The sequence below is a fragment of the Macaca nemestrina genome, chromosome 3 (assembly GCF_043159975.1).
Source record: "Macaca nemestrina isolate mMacNem1 chromosome 3, mMacNem.hap1, whole genome shotgun sequence".
Lineage (NCBI taxonomy): Eukaryota > Metazoa > Chordata > Mammalia > Primates > Cercopithecidae > Macaca > Macaca nemestrina.
Genome location: NC_092127.1, coordinates 5,929,031 through 5,947,633, shown reverse-complemented (window position 1 = coordinate 5,947,633; position 18,603 = coordinate 5,929,031). Strand labels below are relative to the sequence as shown.

The 18,603-nt window shown below is 43.7% G+C and overlaps 1 protein-coding gene across 3 annotated transcripts in view; it reads right to left on the bottom strand.

The window, feature by feature from the left end:
• The window catches only part of LOC105466586 (ectonucleotide pyrophosphatase/phosphodiesterase 6), a 128,811-nt gene that overhangs the window by 59,710 nt on the left and 50,498 nt on the right, over positions 1–18,603 (bottom strand). For 2 of the 3 annotated variants that reach the window (XM_011715640.2, XM_011715641.2), the window contains exon 2: positions 9,387–9,566. The exons of the other annotated variant lie outside the window; for it this stretch is intronic. In XM_011715640.2, the coding sequence (XP_011713942.2) occupies positions 9,387–9,566 (180 nt within the window). The remainder of the gene's footprint in view (positions 1–9,386; positions 9,567–18,603) is intronic. 3 annotated transcript variants of the gene reach the window in all.

The following is an 18,603-nucleotide window of genomic DNA, read 5'->3' as shown; positions in this document are numbered from 1 at the left end:
CAGAATGGGGCCTAGGCCTAGGAGGAAGGCAGACGATACAGAAAGAGTGCAGTCTGCCCCACTCACCAAACACCCCAGACTCTGGCATTCTCCTCTGAGGGCCAATTTAATATGGGGGTACCAACCTGGAGCCCCCTTCTTTAATTTGCCAGGACTCCTTCCCCACCAGTCTGCCACCCCGGACTGTGCTCTGGGGAGTTGGGTTGGCACAGCTGGGAAGGCCAGTGGGAGCCCCAGCAGTGCCAGCCCCTCTCCAGACCTGGCCAGAAACCAGGTCCTGGTACAAGGACCTCTCGTGGGACTAGGGTCAGACAGCCCCAAACGGCAGCCCTGCCACCCACTTCCCCCTGCATGTTCCCTCAGCCTCTACTTCCCCAGTCCTGTGGAGGGGATTGGGGGCAGCCTTTCCCCTGGGATTCTCTGGAGAGGCCCCTCTTTCTGCAGGTGTCTGGAGCAGCCAAGGCTGTCCAGGGAGCCCGAGGTCAAGTCCAATGGCCTAACTAAGGTAGGAGGCAAAAGGAGGTGGCAGGACCGCCTCACCCAGCTCCTGAGCCCCACTACCAGCTCCTGCTCCAGGTCAGACGGCACGCTCCATGCGAAGGAAGCTTCTTCACCCTAAACAAGCTCCGAGCAGGCAGGACACAGAGAGAGGCCCCAGGATCTGTAGCTGGCACTTGACCTTGAGAACAAGGTCTTCCTCACTGGGTCCCACCCTGGGGTACAATCCTGCATTCATGGTTCCTTTATGTAAGGCACCGAGGAGTGTCAGGATGAAACAGTGTGTGGCCTGAGAGCCCATGGTCCTGGCCCTGGTTGAAATTCAGCGGAGGACAGAGGGCACTGAGGAAGGAAGGGCAGGCCCTGGGAAGGATTGGGCCGAGCAGGGCAGACCAGGTGGAGCGCCAGGAGGAGGAAGAGGTGAGCAGCCTGAGAAGGGCCTTCCCGCATTCATGCGCTGGCCTAGCCACTGCCTCAAGGAGAGTCCCCGAAACACAGTTCACTTGTTCTAATCTGCAGGCGCCTGAGTGCAGGGTTGCACGTGGAGCGACTCGCTCAGCCTAAGGAACGCCTGTCCTTCCCGAGTCCCTTCTGTCTTATCTTCTGTCTTCCACCCTTCCTCCTTCCTTTGCCTTGCTGTTTCTCCCCTTTCACCTCCCTGCCTCCTTTTCTTTCTTCCTTCCTTTCCTTTCTATCCTCTCCCCTTTTTCTTCTTTCCTTTTTCCTTCAACATGAAAGCATCAAATGACACATATTGTTTTCCATTCCTGAGGCAGCACTCAATTGATTTTAAGAAGTCGTCACAACACAGCTCCAGGCAGACGAGATGAAGCCTGTGGTTGGTCTCCTTTGCCCGCTGCACGTGTTGTGCTGTGATGCAATTATTTTTGACACACCTGGCTGCGTGATTAGGCTCTGAGCTTCTTGGTGGCAGGGCTGTGGCACATTTCATCTGTGTCCCATGTGTCAGGTACACAGGCCACACAAGAAAACCACCATGGAATGAACACATCAGTGAACAGCATAGGCAATTGATTTCCAAATTTCTTTTTCAGAGAAACCTTTTCCCAAAGGAATCCCAGATATCTCCTGCCTCTCCAGCCCCTGAGCCCCTGAAACTTGACTGGGAAGCTGAGGGCAAGTGAATGCAGTTTGAAAACCTCCGGTAGATATGCGATGCATGTCAGGGAATTCCTTACTGTAAACCCACAGGGGCCGGTGACTGCCCAAGAATGAATGGAGTATTATGCAATTGTGTTGAAACGAATTTGGAACAAAGCAATCTGGCTGGAAATAATTTGGTTAGCACATCAATTTGGTCAACACAATAATTTGGTTTAAAAGGAATATTCATGACTCCCTGATTTTAAGCTTTTTTTTTTTTTTTTTTTTTGGTTTAGTTTGTCTGCTGTTACTCACCTGTCCTCTCTTTTTTGTGTATATCCCAGTTAATTTTCAGCCAATTTTCAAGGGTTGACTAATGATGTTTAGAAATTAGTTGAAACGGCTGGGCGCAGTGGCTCACGCCTGTAATCCCAGCACTTTGAGAGGCCGAGACAAGTGGATCATGAGGTCAGGAGTTGAAGACCAGCCTGGCCAAGATGGTGAAGCCCCGTCTTTACTAAAAATAGAAAAACTAGCTGGGCATGGTGGCGGGTGCTTGTAATCCCAGCTACTCGGGAGGCTGAGGCAGAGAATTGCTTGAACCTGGGAGGCGGAGGTTGCAGTGAGCTGAGATTGTGCCACTGCACTCCAGCCTGGGCGACAGAGAGAGACTCCGTTTCAAAAAAAAAAAAAAGAAATTAGTTGAAACAACCTGAATTGTTTTTCTTGCTATAAAAACAATGCATCCTCATTACACAAAGTCAGAAATCATGATGTTAAAGAAATGAAACAGCCGCAAAGTCCAGAGCTGGCCAGGGTTGTGCTGTTAATAAATGCAGATGCTGCTTTGCAGTCCCCGTGATGCTCAGCAACATTAAATGCTCACGATGCCCACTCTGTCTTGCATCCTTTTGGCCTCTGTAATGAGTGTGTGTCAACAGTTGTCAAGTAGTGTCACTGTCTCAGGGAAGCCTTTCCCTGCCTCTCAGATGGGACGGGCCCCTCATCGGATGGCTACGCAGAGTGATGCTACCTTCCCTTGATTTTCACAGCTCTGCTGGGACTTCTCCTGCTTCAAAAGACTTTCTTCCTTGGTGTCCTTTGCAGGCTCACCCTCCTCCATCTGGTTACTAAAAATTAGATTTCCTCAAGGCTGTGTCCAGGATCCTTTTTCTTTCCAGTTCTGCACTCTCCCCGGGTAAACTTCTCCATTCCCACAGCTGCGCTGACCTCTGATGCGCCACTGAGTCACGTCTTTGTATCTCCAGCTCTCTTCTCTGAGCTTCAGACCTGGCAGCTCGACGTCCCAGAGCCAACTCCGAGTTGATGTCCCTCTGCCTCCAGACTGCTCCTCTTTCAGCCACGCCTGATTCAGTGAAGAACCACCATCTATGCAGTTCTGTGAGCAAGAAGCCCAGGGCCATTCCTGTCATCGTCCAATCCCTCACTCCCAAATCCAATCCATCAGCAGGTCCTGGCAGTTCCAATTTCTAAGGGTGCCTCCCACCCAGCCATTTCTCACCACTTCTGTTACCCAGTCTGAGCCATGCTCACTGCTCCCCAGGTTTCCACAATGACTTCCTGATGCGTCCATCGCCCTCATTCACCCACCCTGGATGCCGCCATTCCATTCAGGTTGCAGCCAGAGTAGTGCTTTCAAAATGCAAGTATGATGCCGTCACATTCTTCCTTAAAACCTTCCAGTGACTTCTCATTCATTTCGGGATCAGAATAAATGCTTCAGCGTGGGCCAGATGCTCATGCCTGTAATCCCAGCTCTTTGGGAGGTTGAGGTAAGAGGATTGCTTGAGTCCAGGATTCGAGACCAGCCTGGGCAACATAGTGGACCCCTGCCACCCCCAACTCCATGCACATCTCTACAAAACGTAAAAAACTTAGCGGGGTGCGGAGGGGTGCACCTATCAACCCACCTACTTAGGAAGCTGAGGTGTGAGTACCCTTTGAGCCCAGGAGGTCGAGGCTGCAGTGAGCTACGATTGCACCACTGCACTCTAACCTGGGCAACAGAGAAAGACCCTGTTTCAAAGAAAAAAAAAAGTGTTCAGCTTGGTTGTTAGAGCCTGGCCTGGCCTCAGCCTCTCTCCCCCTTATCCACACCACACCTCTCCTCCCTTCTTTCAGTGTCTTGAAACTTTCATGCTTCCCACCCTATCCAGGATCTTAGCACCTGCTGCTCCTTGGGTTTGGGGTCTCCTTCCCACCTTACCCATGCCCTCATTGTCACTTTCTAAGGACACCTTTGTTAATCCTCTCAGATGGAGCTAGACTCCTTATTAGATGATGTCATCATGCTTGCTTTTCATGATTGTACTTTTGATAACTGTACTTATACATTTATTTGGATAAGTATTAGATTGTCTACCTCCTTCACTGGATGGTAAGTTCTCAGGAGGGAGTGCAGGTGAGGAGGGTCTGTATCTGCTTTTGCTCATGGCTGTCTCCAGAGAGTTCATCCCAAGGCCTTGAGTCACACCCTTTAAAGATGTTTTGTGAAGAAATGGATTTGCCATGATTTTTGAAGGATGGATGCTCGTCCCTGGATTTCTCTTTAAGACTTTCTAATCAACATAAGGGATGCTGCTAAAAAACTATGCACTCTTTTGGCCAAGATACCATCCTGCAAAGGGAGATTGGATGTGGTTAGACAGCTATAAAAACTTTTGAACACTGGAGGAATCACTTCGGCAGACAGCAGTCCAGAGAGGCAGCATCTCTTCCATTTCTCTGCAGCAGAAACGGTCGATGCCCAGAAACCCTGCAGGATGCTTTTGAGGATCATTTTGTGGAGACAATCTCACTCTTGAGATGTGAATTTGCAATCCTTTTCTTGCTGTCAAAGACAACATCAGCAATGCAGATCTTGCTGAAGTTACTGACAAAGGAAATGATGCAATGTGAATTCAACCCAAAGAGGCTTACAGAATTTTGACCCAAGCCTACCCTTGCCAGACAACATTAATTGCAGAAGCTTAGGTTTCATTTGATACTTCGATGAGTTTTTAACACATTTCTATTGCATTAAAAAAATCAAATCAATTAACTATCATAAGTATGTGTGTGTTATCACATCAAGGACTACTTGGCAATCCTCAGCATTGTAATCTCTTATCCTACATGACAACAAAAGTGTGAGTGTAGTGGATGTGGATGCATTCTTCTGGAAAGACGTCTACAGTTTTTATCAGTTTCCTAAAGAGGTTCTTGACTAATGAGGGCAGGAACCAGCAGATTATGCCTTGACTCAGGCCTCTTTCAGTCCTAAAATTACATAAATCACAAAGTCTAATGCCAAACTGGTAATGTTATTTAAAAACTAGTGGATATCCAGACCACTTGTGTTTGCAATGTTTTGACATCTGCCTGAAAAAAAATCCAGTTTTTATCCAGAGGATTGGTGTCACATGCATAGAGGCCGTGACTTAGCTGTCAGGTTTACTCACACCTCTATATGAGCAATGCTGAGCTCCTGATTTTCCCTGTGCCTGAGCCTCTGCTTCTAAGATCAGCCTGACTGAAGGTTGTCAAGGACCTACCATGGCAAGAAAGAGAAAGAGGCTGGAGCTGACCTGTAATTCTTGACCAGTAGCCAATGCATTCCTCTTATTATCCAGATGACATCACCTTGATTATAACAAGCAAAATTTGATAGAAGCTGAGTCAAATGCCCACCCACTAACTCCCCACCCAGCCCACTGCTGGAAAGTGTGGGAGTGGAAGCCAGGTGCAAATGTATCTTTCTCTACGTAGAAGGTGACTTATTGGTCTGAAGGCCTGCCCTGGACAGGAAGAGGCCAGGAGAAGAGCCCAGACCCACACCCAGCCCCATTCCAGGAGCATATGAGTGGTTGCATCCAAGTCCTCCTTACTGATTGGCTGTAGGGAGTTAACATTGCCAAATGCATGGTGGGAGATGTGAACTTAGAACTCCAAAAAGTATTAAGCACAGACTCTTAAAAAGCTGCTTTTTTTAATTCCTTTTTTGTATTTTATAATAGTCATAAGAATAAACTTAAAAACTGCTGCTACCACGTAAGGTAGCCCTGCTTATCCAAAGATATCAAGCTGCATTTCTACACCATATCTTACTATTCTCCCATATTCCCTATTTTTCCTCCTTCCTCCCATAATTCTTCTCTGCTTTGGGTTGCTTTCCAGTATGAATTGAATGTTGGAGTCTCTTCCTCACCGCCCTCCACTCCCACCAATTCCTTTAACATTAGACTAGAAGGATAGGGTGGAGGGATTAAGTGAGTGAACAACACACACTCAGCTCTCACTCCTTGCAGAACACAACGGGGTCCTATATACAGTTTCTGGCTGATTTTGGGGCCTACCCTGACTTAGGGCCTGGGATCTTTTCCAGAGGCATATTTCTCCCTGAACTCCAATGGCAACATTGGGCGGGGTGCTAAAGGGCCTGGTGAACGATATTAAACGCCTCAAGACTTGAGGTGGAGTATGTTGGACTCTTCACTGTGGATCAATTTTTCAGCCTGCTGCTTTATCTACCTGACAGGAAGACTTGAACTAGTGCCATTTCTAAATTGCACTTCTAAATATTGACTTAATGGCGAGACTCAGCGTGTCATAACCCAGTTCACTAGAGCAACGAAGATTTTCCAGACCTCACCAAGAGGTCTGTACAATATCCTGTGGGGAGTGGAGAAGGAAAAGGAGGATTTAAGAAGAAAAATACAATCAAGTCATGTTTTGAAGAAATGCCTCTGCAACTCGCTTAATCTTACAGAGACACATGAGTGCTTACTGGGCTATTGGCTAAGGCTGGAGGGAACCAGGGTGGACACAAAAATGACAGCAGTGACCAGAAATACTGCAGCTGCCCCCCAGGAAGATGAGAGGGTGCCAGGCACGCCCTGCTGGGCTGGCAGCAGAGACAGCTGGCTCTCTGAGTGCTTCGTTTGAGTATCCAGTTTAGAAGGACTAGACAGCGTCTGAGAGACTAGAGACTTTATTCTATATCTATGACGACTTCAACACAGCCAGATCTTCAGTGAATCTCCATTTAGGTCACTGAGGAAGCTCTAGAAGGCTATCTTTATAGCTTCTTTCCTCCTGACAGTTAACAGTATAACTGATCTTAAAGCATTTCTGTCACATCCCATTAGCTGTTAGACTGTGGATCAGAGGAAGAGATTGGTCCCTTCTTGTCCTGAAGGAGCTGTTTTGGAGGACCAACAAGATATTTTTCATGCAAATTAGCTTTCAGATTTCTTTAGACACTCAGTGATATATAAGAGGAGATAAAGGCCTAGAGCAGTGGCTCAGGCTTGTAATCCCAGCACTTTAGGAGGTCAAAGCAGGTGGATCACCTGAGGTCAGCAGATCAAGACCAGCCTGGCCAACATGGTAAAACCCTGTCTCTACTAAAAATACAAAAATCAGCTAGGTGTGGTTGTGCACGCCTGTAATCCCAGCTACTCCGGAGGCTGAGGCAGGAGAATCACTTGACCTGGGGAGGCAGAGGTTGCAGTGAGCCGAGGTCACACCACTGCACTCCAGCCTGGACAACAAGAGTGAAACTCTGTCAAAAACAAAAGGAAATATAGCATAATAATAATACCCTGTACTGCTGCCGAGAGAAGTGAGTGCAACACGGCAGCTGCCCCTCGGTAGGATCTCCTCCCACTTGGCCATAGCACTGGCATCCTGGCTGCTGAAAGCCCCTCTCTAGGAGATATTATGTGGAGGGAGCTCAAGGGGTGTTGGCAGGAAGGTTTTGTGTGTGAGGGTGTGCTCTTCAAAGCAGGAAAAACTTAAGTCCCAAGACAGAGAAAGTCAAACTAACCAGATATCATGGAAGATGACCCCCATGGTATTGGCCATATTTATCTTGATGGTCCTTAGATTTGTTTCCAGGTGGTCCCTAATGCAGTGTGCCTAATCCATTCCCTCCCTATGTATGAACTTGTTGATAATAATGCCTCTGAGAATGACCTCAAAGTGCTACAAAATCCTTGTGCCTTGACCTCATTATACTTGCTAGAAGAGCCAAACTCACCCCTAGGTTTGACTCCTCTAGCAAGCCTGATGGGCCTGGTCCATGCACTGACTTGCTTCCTTAAATCTAGTCCACCTCCATGAAAAGTTGTCTCCTTGTAAGATAATGGGATCTTCCTAAACTCTTCCTTTGCTCAAAAGTGTCTTGCGTCGCCGAGATGGCTGCTATGGAGGGAATCTTAGGTGTCTTCTGAAGAAACTGTGATCAATCCCCCTGAAACTGTGTCTGCTGGGAGAGCCTATGCCAGCTATGTCTTTGTTGCTTGGCCCAGCTGTGAATTCATGCAGCCTGCCCTGGCCTTCAGAAGCTCACCTGCGGGTATGGCCACTGCTCTGCAGCAGCTTCTGGGGCACGCGCTGCGCCGCAGCTGGGTGGTGGGCTGCCCTCCGATGTCTCCATGTGTCTGTGTTCCGTGCATCTCTGACAGCTGGATAGCCTGGAGTGCCCCAACAGCTCCCCACACACCCACTTCCATCCAGCATCCTCCAAACTCCTGCCGAAGGCCTACGCACTCCTTGTGGGCCTTCACCCCACTCTCCACTGCCCCCTCCCTACAGACCACACATCTCGCAACCCACTGCCCTCTCACAGACCCTTCAGGCTGTCCTCAATCCAGACCAGTGTTACCCCCTCAGCCACTTGACCCCATCTCCTACAGGCTGCTCTTCATAATGCCTTCAACTTTCTAGGCCTCCCCTGGTATCTTCCTCCATAATGGCCATCATCAGTATGACACCATTGAAAATTAGGAAAAAAGTGTCTATTGCCATGTGTGTGGGAAAGGTAAACTGCCCACTTACCTAAATAATGAATCCCACCAATGGAAAGACAATGGGAAGCCGGTTATATTGTTATCACTGAATCCTCTCATCCTTAATGAAAGATATTCAGTGACCAAGATGAGGGTATCCCGAGGACTTCTCACAGCAGCCGAGGCAGTTTACATGACTACTTACCTCGTTGAGCTAGGGTGTAGCTCAGGAGTCTTAACACAAAGGGACTGCATTTCATGGACTACCAAGAAATAGTGAGTGCTTCCAATTATCTTTTCAATATTGTAGAGGAGTTCAAACACATATAGAAATGGTACACTATTTTTTTTAAGCCAATAAGCACCCTATAATTTCTCTCTCCTGTATATCCAACATTTTGCACATGAAAAAAGCAAGCTATCCTGTGGTGTTTGCTAAGTCAAGAGAATCAGGAAATAGCATTATGTCCAGTATGATGTTAGAGAGTTAAAAATACATTTTAGAAAAATGTGCCCATAAGATACATTTCTTTTCTTTTCTTTTTTCTTTCTTTCTTTCTTTTTTCTTTTTTTTTTTTTTTTTTGAGATGGAGTTTTGCTCTTGTTGCCCAGACTGGAGTGCAATGGCACTATCTCAGCTCACCGCAAACTCCTCCTCCCGGGTTCAAGCAATTCTCCTGTCTCAGCCTCCCGAGTAGCTTGGATTACAGGCATGCACCACCACTTCGGCTAATTTTGTATTTTTAATAGAGACGGGGTTTCTCCATGTTAGACAGGCTGGTCTCGAACTCCCAACCTCAGGTGATCCACCCGCCTCAGCCTCCCAAAGTGCTGGGATTACGGGCGTAAGCCAGCGTGCCTGGCCAAGGCATATTTCTTAAATAAAGATCTCATTTTCCAAACCACGGCTTGGTCTTCAAACAGTAACTTGACACTGACTGTTCTTGGAGACTCTACGATGATTTGAGATTTGGAATGGATGTCCACACTCACCTGGCCAGTAGTACATGTAGACCTTCCTTTTGGCCTTGGTCAGAGTGACCCACAGAGGTTCTGACCCATTCCACCAGAGAGGCATCAGGCTGTCTTTGTTGACGCCAATGTCAAAGGACTTGTTGGTGTTGGGGTCCCACATGTAGTTCCCGATCATCTGATGGACTTCACAGTGGCGGCCTATGTCAATGAGAACACAGTTGTCAGTTTACAGTTCTGGTGGTTTCTATTTTCATCTTTGTTCCTTGATCATAGAAGCCATTCATGATCGTTTAGGAAGTATAGAACAGCATAAAGATTTGCTTTTGACTTTAAAAAAAAAATTAGATTTTTTTTCTTAAGCGTGCCATGAAGATAGACAATCCAGTAAGATGTCCACTAACTGACGGAGGGTGGGGTCATTTTGAGTGACGTCACCCTGTCAAGTCAGCTGTTTTAAGTTACACTGAGGACACTGTGTGCAGAGCTTGAAGTCTAAATATGAATTAGCATGGACATCCGTGGATTCCTCTGAGACTTGGTCTCCGGTTCTCACTCCAGAGCCCTCTCTGCACCCTCCAAACCTCCTCCCGTGAGATCAGGAATCTAGCTGTTACAGCGTTTGTTCTTTCCTTTCTTAGATAAGAGGAGCTGTTGCTTCAGTGCTGAACAGTGATAAAACCTATGACGTTTGGAACAGAATGGCGAAAAATAGATTCAACTTTGAAAAACAAAGCAAGAAAACAACCCTCCAAATGCAGTGTTATATAGAAACGAGGGCTGGTTCTGTTGAGCACAGCTTAGTCCCAGAAGACAAGCCAGAAGTGAGAGACGCAAACGCTTGGACTCTTTTGAAACATTAGGCTTAAATTATTTATTTTGGAGCAATCTGTTACATCTTTAAAGTAAAAATAACACAAACATTGGCAAGTGCATCAAAAATTGCTGCAATTTTAGTGAGCGTCATTTGGCACCGGGATGAAACATGCTTCACTGAGCTGCCTAACTATGCTTAATCAAGTGGCTTTTCTTCTTTGTTTTACTGTTGTTGTTTCTTCTCCCCACCCCCTCCCCAAATTTTATTTTTAAACAAAAACAAAGAAAAATTATAAAATACTATTTGGAAAATAGACACTAAAAATATCAAATGGAAAAAACTTTCATTTCATCCCAGAAAGCAAGGCATGCCACAAACTATGCTACTATGCTCCCAGAGATCCCCCCAAAAAATGTTTTTTACCCAAAGCTATAGAATTAGTGTTTTGATCTTGACCAAAACTTTCACATTAAAAAGATTAATAAAATTAAAAATAAAATTAAGATGTTGAGCAATTTCTGCAATGGTTAAGGAAGTTATTTTATTTATTGTCTCAACTAACATGTATTCAGTGCTCTTATATATATAGTTCCATGAATTGTAGGCTGTGATAGGTGTAGAGATTCCAATCTGAGTAAATGCCATGCCCACCCTCAAGTGGCTTGTAATTTAATACTCAACAGAGGGTCCTCTGTGTAAAAGAGCCAGGCTTCCCGGGGCTGGGTCTGAGAAGGAGGACAGGTTGCAGCCATAACTTCAGAATTATGATGACCCTCGCTCACCCTGTTGCAGGGGATAATTCCTAGTATGTTCTCACCAACTCATTAAAAGTAGGGTCCTAATTTTATTGGTTTAACTATATTATCGTTTTTAGTATATGAAAGTTGAATCATATTAAGAGAGCCCCTCTTACAAGTAAAAGTACTTATCTAGTCCCTTTATTCAAAATTTTGCATTGTTTCACAAATTGTATCATCCTAATGATGCTTACTCATCCTTTCACAAGGCAAGATAATCATGATCATATCCATAGGAAAAGGCCTCCTTCATGGACAGTCTTTCCCTATAGATCCTCTGATGCCCTCCCAAGTCCAGGAGGACTCAACTGCAGCTGGTGTGCAAAGAAGCTGAGCAAATGTGCAGAATCAGAAGTGGGTGTGGGAAGCATCATTCCTGAGGTCAAGAACCAAAGCCTCTGAATGAATCACCAGGAAAGGACCAAGGATATCAGACATGGGAATAATAGGGACAGATGCTGAGTGAGTGAGGTGGAGGGATCTCTGCTTCCAAGCTTGAATTGTTTGGACCATTTTAGAACAAGGGCATGAAACCCAAAGATAAATCGAGGCTTCACATGATGTGCTTTTCACAAGGCTGCATACAAGGAAGCATGAAACAACCAAACAACAATTTTTAAAGTACGTGTAATCTATACTTGTATATCTCAGAAACCCCATATCATTTGGTGAAAATTTCTCTCTTCTCTTCAACACACATATTTAGCACTCTGGACTCTAAATTGTCCAAACTCGCTCATTCTTCTTTGTTCTCTGCTCTCTGGGTAGAAAGTTATGAGGAGCTTCTTGTGGGTTGCAGAGCTGTTGTATGGCTGGATTGTGTGTGTGCATGCATGCACAGGTGTGAGAGAGACAGAGACACAGAGGGAGACAGAGAAAGACAGAGAGAGAGATGGAGAGAACATTCTCCCCAGAGAATTCCTGCAAGGTGGGGTGCTTCCAAGAAGGTCACCTCAGACTCCTGTGGAGAAGTCGGGTTGGGTTTGTCCTTTTGGTGGATTGGGTCCTGAGATGAAATGGGAGGGTGTGCTGTCCGCAGGGCTTCCTTTGCTCTGCAAAGAGCGGCCTTTCCTGGAAGCCAGCAGGAGGAGGCTGCTTCAGATTTTCTCCTCCCTTCCATGAATACAGTAAGGCTGCAGTCTGTGCTTGCAACAGTCGAAGTCGACTCAGACTCAAGCTGATTTCCCTGCCAACCCTCTCTCTCTCTCTTGCTGTTTCATTTGTATTGCCTCGGTAAAAGTGGTGGCTGAAAGAACAGAACAGAACACGATGTACTGTTTCTGCAGCCCACGAGCTCTCATCTCCATATTCCTGCCTGACCCATATCTATTTTTATACATCTGCAGCTCTGGGTTTTTCTCTGGTTGTGCTTTCCAAACAGAGCTTGGATGTGGTTTGGTTTTTTGGTCTCTTTGCTCAAGGCTTGAGTAGAAACTTTCCTGACATTCTCCAACACCACAGTTGCAGGTGGTTTTCAGGTATGATGTAAGGAACGTCTACTGCTCTTCCTCCTGCAAATAACGACTCTGGAGGCTTTGAAATCTGTGTTTGCCTTTCTCAGAGAGAGCTCCTGGAATTGTTCCCACAGCTAGAACTGCTGTATGAAGGGGGTGGGCTATGACACCTTCAGCGTTCATTCCCCAGTGTCTTACTCAAGTGTGTTCAGATGTAATGACCATCACAAGAAGTTTCTTAGCAAGCTCCCAGAAACCTCTGAACCATGTTATATGTTTCATCTCAGAAATGGCTGGCCTTTTCTGGCCAGAGAAGGTAGAGGATATGTCCATCTTATCTACAGCTCATGGTCAGGGAGACTTTCTCTTTGACCTCTGAGTCCTCTGCTCGACTAGACCCAACCTTGGGCTTCCCTCCTTTTTCTTGTAGAGTCCAGGTTGAGCAAGAATCCTGCTAAGTCAGTTTAGTGATAATCCTCCACGCTTGGTATCTGACCACCCTCAATATCTCACCACCATGCCTGCCTTCAGCAAGAGTTCTGTTGAGTAGATTTAGCCAGAATTCCATTTCTCCTGATGTTTCTTCTTAGTAGTTTTCCATCTACTGACCCCACCATGTTCCTTGTCTGTCAATCTCTATTTGCCTGTTGTACTTGGAGTGGAACCCAATCTCTCTCGCACTGTTGGATCCCATTGCAGCGTCCTTCCATCTATCACAGTAGTTCCTCCTTAAAGGAAGTTTGCCTTACCGTCTTTAACAAGCATCATAATTAAGTATTTCTTGTCTTTCTTTCTTCTGTCTTTCTGTCTTTCTCTTTCTTTCTTTCTTTTTCTTCTGTCTTTCCTTCTTTTTCTCTTTCTCTCTCTATTTCTTCTTTCTTTTTTCTTTCTCTCTCTCCTTCCTTCCTTCTTTCCTTTCTTTCTTCCTTTCTTTCTTTTTTCTCTTTCTTTCTCTCTCTCTCTGTCTCTTTCTTTCTTTCTTTCTTTCTTTCTTTCTTTCTTTCTTTCTTTCTTTCTTTCTTTCTTTCTTTCTTTCTTTCTTTCTTTCTTTCTTTCTTTTCTTTCTTTTCTTTCTTTCTTTCTTCCCAATCTCACTTTGTCACCCAGGCTGGAGTGCAGTGGGGCAATCATTGCTCACTGCAACCTCAGCCTCCCCAGGTTCAACCTCCTCCTCAGCCTCCCAAATAGCTGGGACCACAGGAATGCGCCACCAAGCTTGGCTAATTTTTTTTTTTTTTTTTTTGTATTTTTTGTAGAGGCAGGGTTTTGCCATGTTGCCAAGGTTGGTCTCAAACTCCTGGGTTCAAGTGATCCACCCGCCTGAGTATCCCAAAGTGCTGGAATTACAAGCATGAGCCACTGTGCCCAGCCAAGTTTCTCTTTAACAGTGGATATCTATAAGGTTGCTACTGCTTAGATTTCAATCAGTCTTAATTTTTTCTCACTGTTTTCAAACAGTCAATGCTAATTCCTTTTATAGTTCCTTACCTCTTTTATTCTTTTTGCTTTCACTCAACATGTATTTATCAGATAATGTTTGCATGCTAAGTATATAAAGATAAAAAAGAAATGGTTGCTGTCTTTGGCTTACAGTCTGCCATGGACAATAGTAGTAGGCACAGTGGTTAAGGGAACGAATCTTGGAGTCAGATTGTATAGGTTCAAGTATAAACTCTACTTTTTACTGTCTGCATGACCTTGGACAAGTAGCTTAGACTCTCTGAAGCCTCAATTTCCTCATCTGAGTAATGGGCAGCATAACAATTATTGTGAACAGTCATCCCTTTGTGTGGCCGTGTGGAACCATATAAATGGCTGTGCAAGCCAAAACCATGAAAAGCTATCTTAATAATCAGTGGGGTGGGGTGGGGGGAATAGGATTGTTCTGTGACATTTAAAAATGTTTGTCAAAATATTGAAAATTCTCCTACTATCAGTTATACAAGAAAATGAAGGAAGAATTATACAATTATAATTTATTAGTATTTTATAATTTACAATATTAGAAAGGTTGAGAATTAAAGGGCACTATTTCTTTGTAAGAAATTTACGAAGAATGCTTTGAACAGTACTTGGCTTCTTCCAGAGGTATAACAAAATATGAGCGAACATCTTTTCCATGCCTTAGGGAATTGTTATCTTCTTTCTAAGTATAGATTGGCTTTCAACATCTTATCCTTTGTGCTTTCAATGTCATAAAATAGCTCCAGGCGTTCTTTAATGTGAAGTTTTTGCTGGTGTCACTTCGTCTGGGACATCTTCATCCTTTTTTCACAACTTTTTTCTTCATTTATGTCAATAAATTCACGATCACTAAGGTCCTTGGGGTGCATACCTAGAGCTTTGTAAATGATTTCAGTGTCAATATTCATGTGGTCAATGATCTCTTCTATAATTCCACTTACATTTGATTCAAATCCTGCAAAGTTATTTTCCAGTGGAGTAAGAGTTTCTGCCATCCTCCATGCATATTACTTGCTGTTCCTGTCTGTCATGGTGCTCGAATGTTTCTGGTTGCATGTTTTATATATCACAGTTCTTCCAAAGTTTAGCTAAATAAACTGCATTATATCCCATTGTATCATCAATAACCTGTCTGAAATACAGGTTACTTACATCTAAAATAATAGGTTTCAAAAGTTGAAATAACTTATTGTCCCATTTAATAGATGATTAAAGTTGTTTTTATAGAAAAAGCAAATCAAATTTTCTCATATTCTTTCAGGTATTCAGGAGGGTCAGAATGACCCAGAGCATTATCCAATGATAGCAATGCATTAGAAGTTAAATTATATGGGTTTATCAGTGGGACACAGGGAAGCAACACAACTACATGCTTTGCTGTCTGTGCATGAGCTAATAATAGATGAGCAGCAGGCGATCGCCAGCAGACTATGAAAGAAATGATGTAATTGACCGATAATCATGATGCATATTTGTTATTTACATAGTGATAAATAGTCCTAGTGGATTGAGGACTAGCAAGGAAGTTTATAGTTTATGCTACAGTAGCTACAATTGGGGTTGCCAGATTTATTTTAGTCAATATACTGTGGTAACTGAAATTTGAATCATGTTATTGGAGAACCGACATTATTATTTTTTATTTTTTAAATATCTTATTTAAATAGATTTTGGGGTATAGGTGGTTTTTCGTTGTGTGGATAAATTCTTTCGTGGTGATTTCTGAGATTTTGGTGCACCTGTCATCGAGCAGTGTACACTGTACCCAATGTGCAGTCTTTTATCCCTCACACCCATCCCACCCTTTTCCCATGAGTCCCCAAAGTCCATTACATAGTTATTATGCCTTTACATTCTCATAGCTTAGCTCCCACTTATAAGTGAGAACCTACAATATTTGGTTTTCCATTCCTGAGTTATTTCACTTAGAATAATGGCCTCCAGTTCCATCCAAGTTGCTGCTAATGACGTTATTTCATTCATTTTTATGGTTGAATAGTATTCCATGGTGTCCATGGTGGTTTTCTTTATCCACTCATTGATTGATGGGCACTTAGGTTGGTTCCATATTTTTGCAATTGTGAATTGTGCTGTTATAAACATGCATGTGCAAGTGTCTTTTTTATATAATGACTTCTCTTCCTTTGGGTAGGTACCTAGTAGTGATATTGCTGGATCAAATGGTAGTTGTACTTTTAGTTCTTTAAGGAATCTCCATACTGTTTTCAATAGTGGTTGTACTGGTTTACATTCTCACCAGCAGTGTAAAAATGTTCTCTTTTCACCACATCCACACCAACATATATCATTTTTTTACTTTTTAATTATAACCATTCTTGCAGGAATAAGGTGGTATTGCATTGTGGTTTTGATTTGCATTTCCCTAATAGTCACATTGAGCATTTTTTCATATGTTCGTTGGCCGTTTGTATGTCGTCTTTTGAGAATTGTCTACTCGTGAATTTTGCCCATTTTTTTTTATGGGATTATTTGGAGAACAGACATTATTTAACCTGTGGTAATTGAGTTTTCTGCATATCTGAAATGTGCAAAGCAAAGAGTGTGTGTGCATGCACATATGTGTACATACACATAAACATACATAGCACACAGTAAGCACTGTTAATATTAACTTATGAGTATTTGGGGAGAGTCACACAAACAAATGCCATCTAGAGGCCAGCTGGAGCTTTCTCTCTCATGAGCTCTTCATGTGATTGGCTCCAATCCTACTTCCATCAAGATTCTCACAAGTCCACAGGAGATGCACATAACTGCAGGCATCTCTACCTCCATACTCCTGCTTCCAGGACATATGGTGTCTAGAAATGTAGGTCAGCTCTTTCTTGTATGACAAAAAGGAACCTCCTCACATGAAATATTCCTGAGTGGGGTGAACTTTATTGGGGATTCAGTCTGGAGAGGAGGGGAAGATTGAGGGCATTGCAAAGAACTTCCAACTGAACATTAGACATCCAACGTCTCTTCATGACAGAGAACACAAAAGCAAACACACCAAAAACAAAAATAAATAGATGGGACTCAATTAAACTAAAAAGTTTCTGCATAGCAAAGGAAATAGCAGAGTAAACAGACAACCCACAGACTGGGAGAAAATCTTCTCAATCTATACATCCAACAAAGGACTGATAACCGGAATCTACAAAGAAATCAAACAAATCAGCAAGAAAAAAACAATCCCATGAAAAAGTGGGCTAAGGACATGAATGGACAATTCTCAAAAGAAGATACACAAATGGTCAACAAACATATGAAAAAATGCTCAACATTCACTAATGACCAGGGAAATATAAATCAAAACCACAATGCAATATCACCTTACTCCTGCAAGAATGGCTATAATAAAAAAATAAAAGATGTTGGCATGGATGTGGTGAAAGTGGAACACTTTTACACTGTTGGTGGGAATGTAAACTATTATGGCCACTATGGAAACGTGTGGAGGTTCCTTAAAGAACTAAAAGTAGCACTACCATTCAATCCAGCCATCCCACTCCTGTGTATCTACCCAGAGGAAAAGAGATCATTATATATGAAAAGGATACTTGCATATGCATGTTTATAGCAGCATAATTCATAATTGCAAAAATATGGAATCAGCCAAAATGTTCATCAATCAACAAGTGGATAAAGAAAGTGTGGTATATATATACCATGGAACACTACTCAGCCATGACAACGAATGAAATAATGGCATTTGCAGCAACCTGGATAGAATTAGAGACCATTCTTCTAAGTGAAGTAACTCAGGAATGGAAAACCAAACATTGTATATTCTCACTCATAAGAGGGAACTAAGCTATGAGGATGCAAAGGCATAAGAAAGATGTAATGGACTTTGGGGACTTAGGGGAAAGGGCGGGAGGGGGTGAGGGACAAAAGACTACACATTGGGTACAGGGTACACTGCTTGGGTGATAGATGTAGCAAAATCTCAGAAATCACTGCTAAAAAACTTACTCATGTAACCAAACACCACCGGTTCCCCAAAATCTATGGAAATAATAAGAAAAAGGGCATCCGAGGTATCCCCAGTCTTTCCAGCAACCACTTGCCCCTCCCCCCATGGTTTTCTCCTGGCTGCTGCTCTCAAGAACCCAGCTAGCACATCACATTGTTTCATTGCTTCTCTATTTTCTGCTCCACAGCAACCCCCTCCAAAATTTCTCTCCAAACTTGGTTTTCTCAAAAACAGTTCAGCCTTCCAGTGTTCTTGTTCAACTTATATTTGCAGGCTCATAGGGTGCTGGAAAAAGTGGGGGAAGGAAGGAAGCAAGGAAGGAAGGAAGAAACTTCAAATGCATGACTATTGCTGGATAATGCTCTCATCACCCTCATCTTCTTGAGTACTTGAATGAATATGTGAAAGTTTGCTTTTCCTACAAAGACAACTTCAATAATCTATTAAATGGGAGAGTAAATTACTTCAACTTTGGATATTTTGAAACCTAAGTTATTTCAACTTTTGAAAGAAGGAAAGAAGGAAGAAAGGAAGGAAAAGGAGGAAGGAAGGAAGGAAGGAAACAAGAAAGGAAGGAAGGAGGGAGGGAGGGAGGGAGGGAAGGAAAGAATGATTGGAGGGGAATGAGCCAAGACAGAGGGCTTCCTACTGAAGTAGGAATTAGGATAGTCCTCATACCAGTAAAATGTGGCATGTTGCTATTCACCACACTCAGAGTTCACTT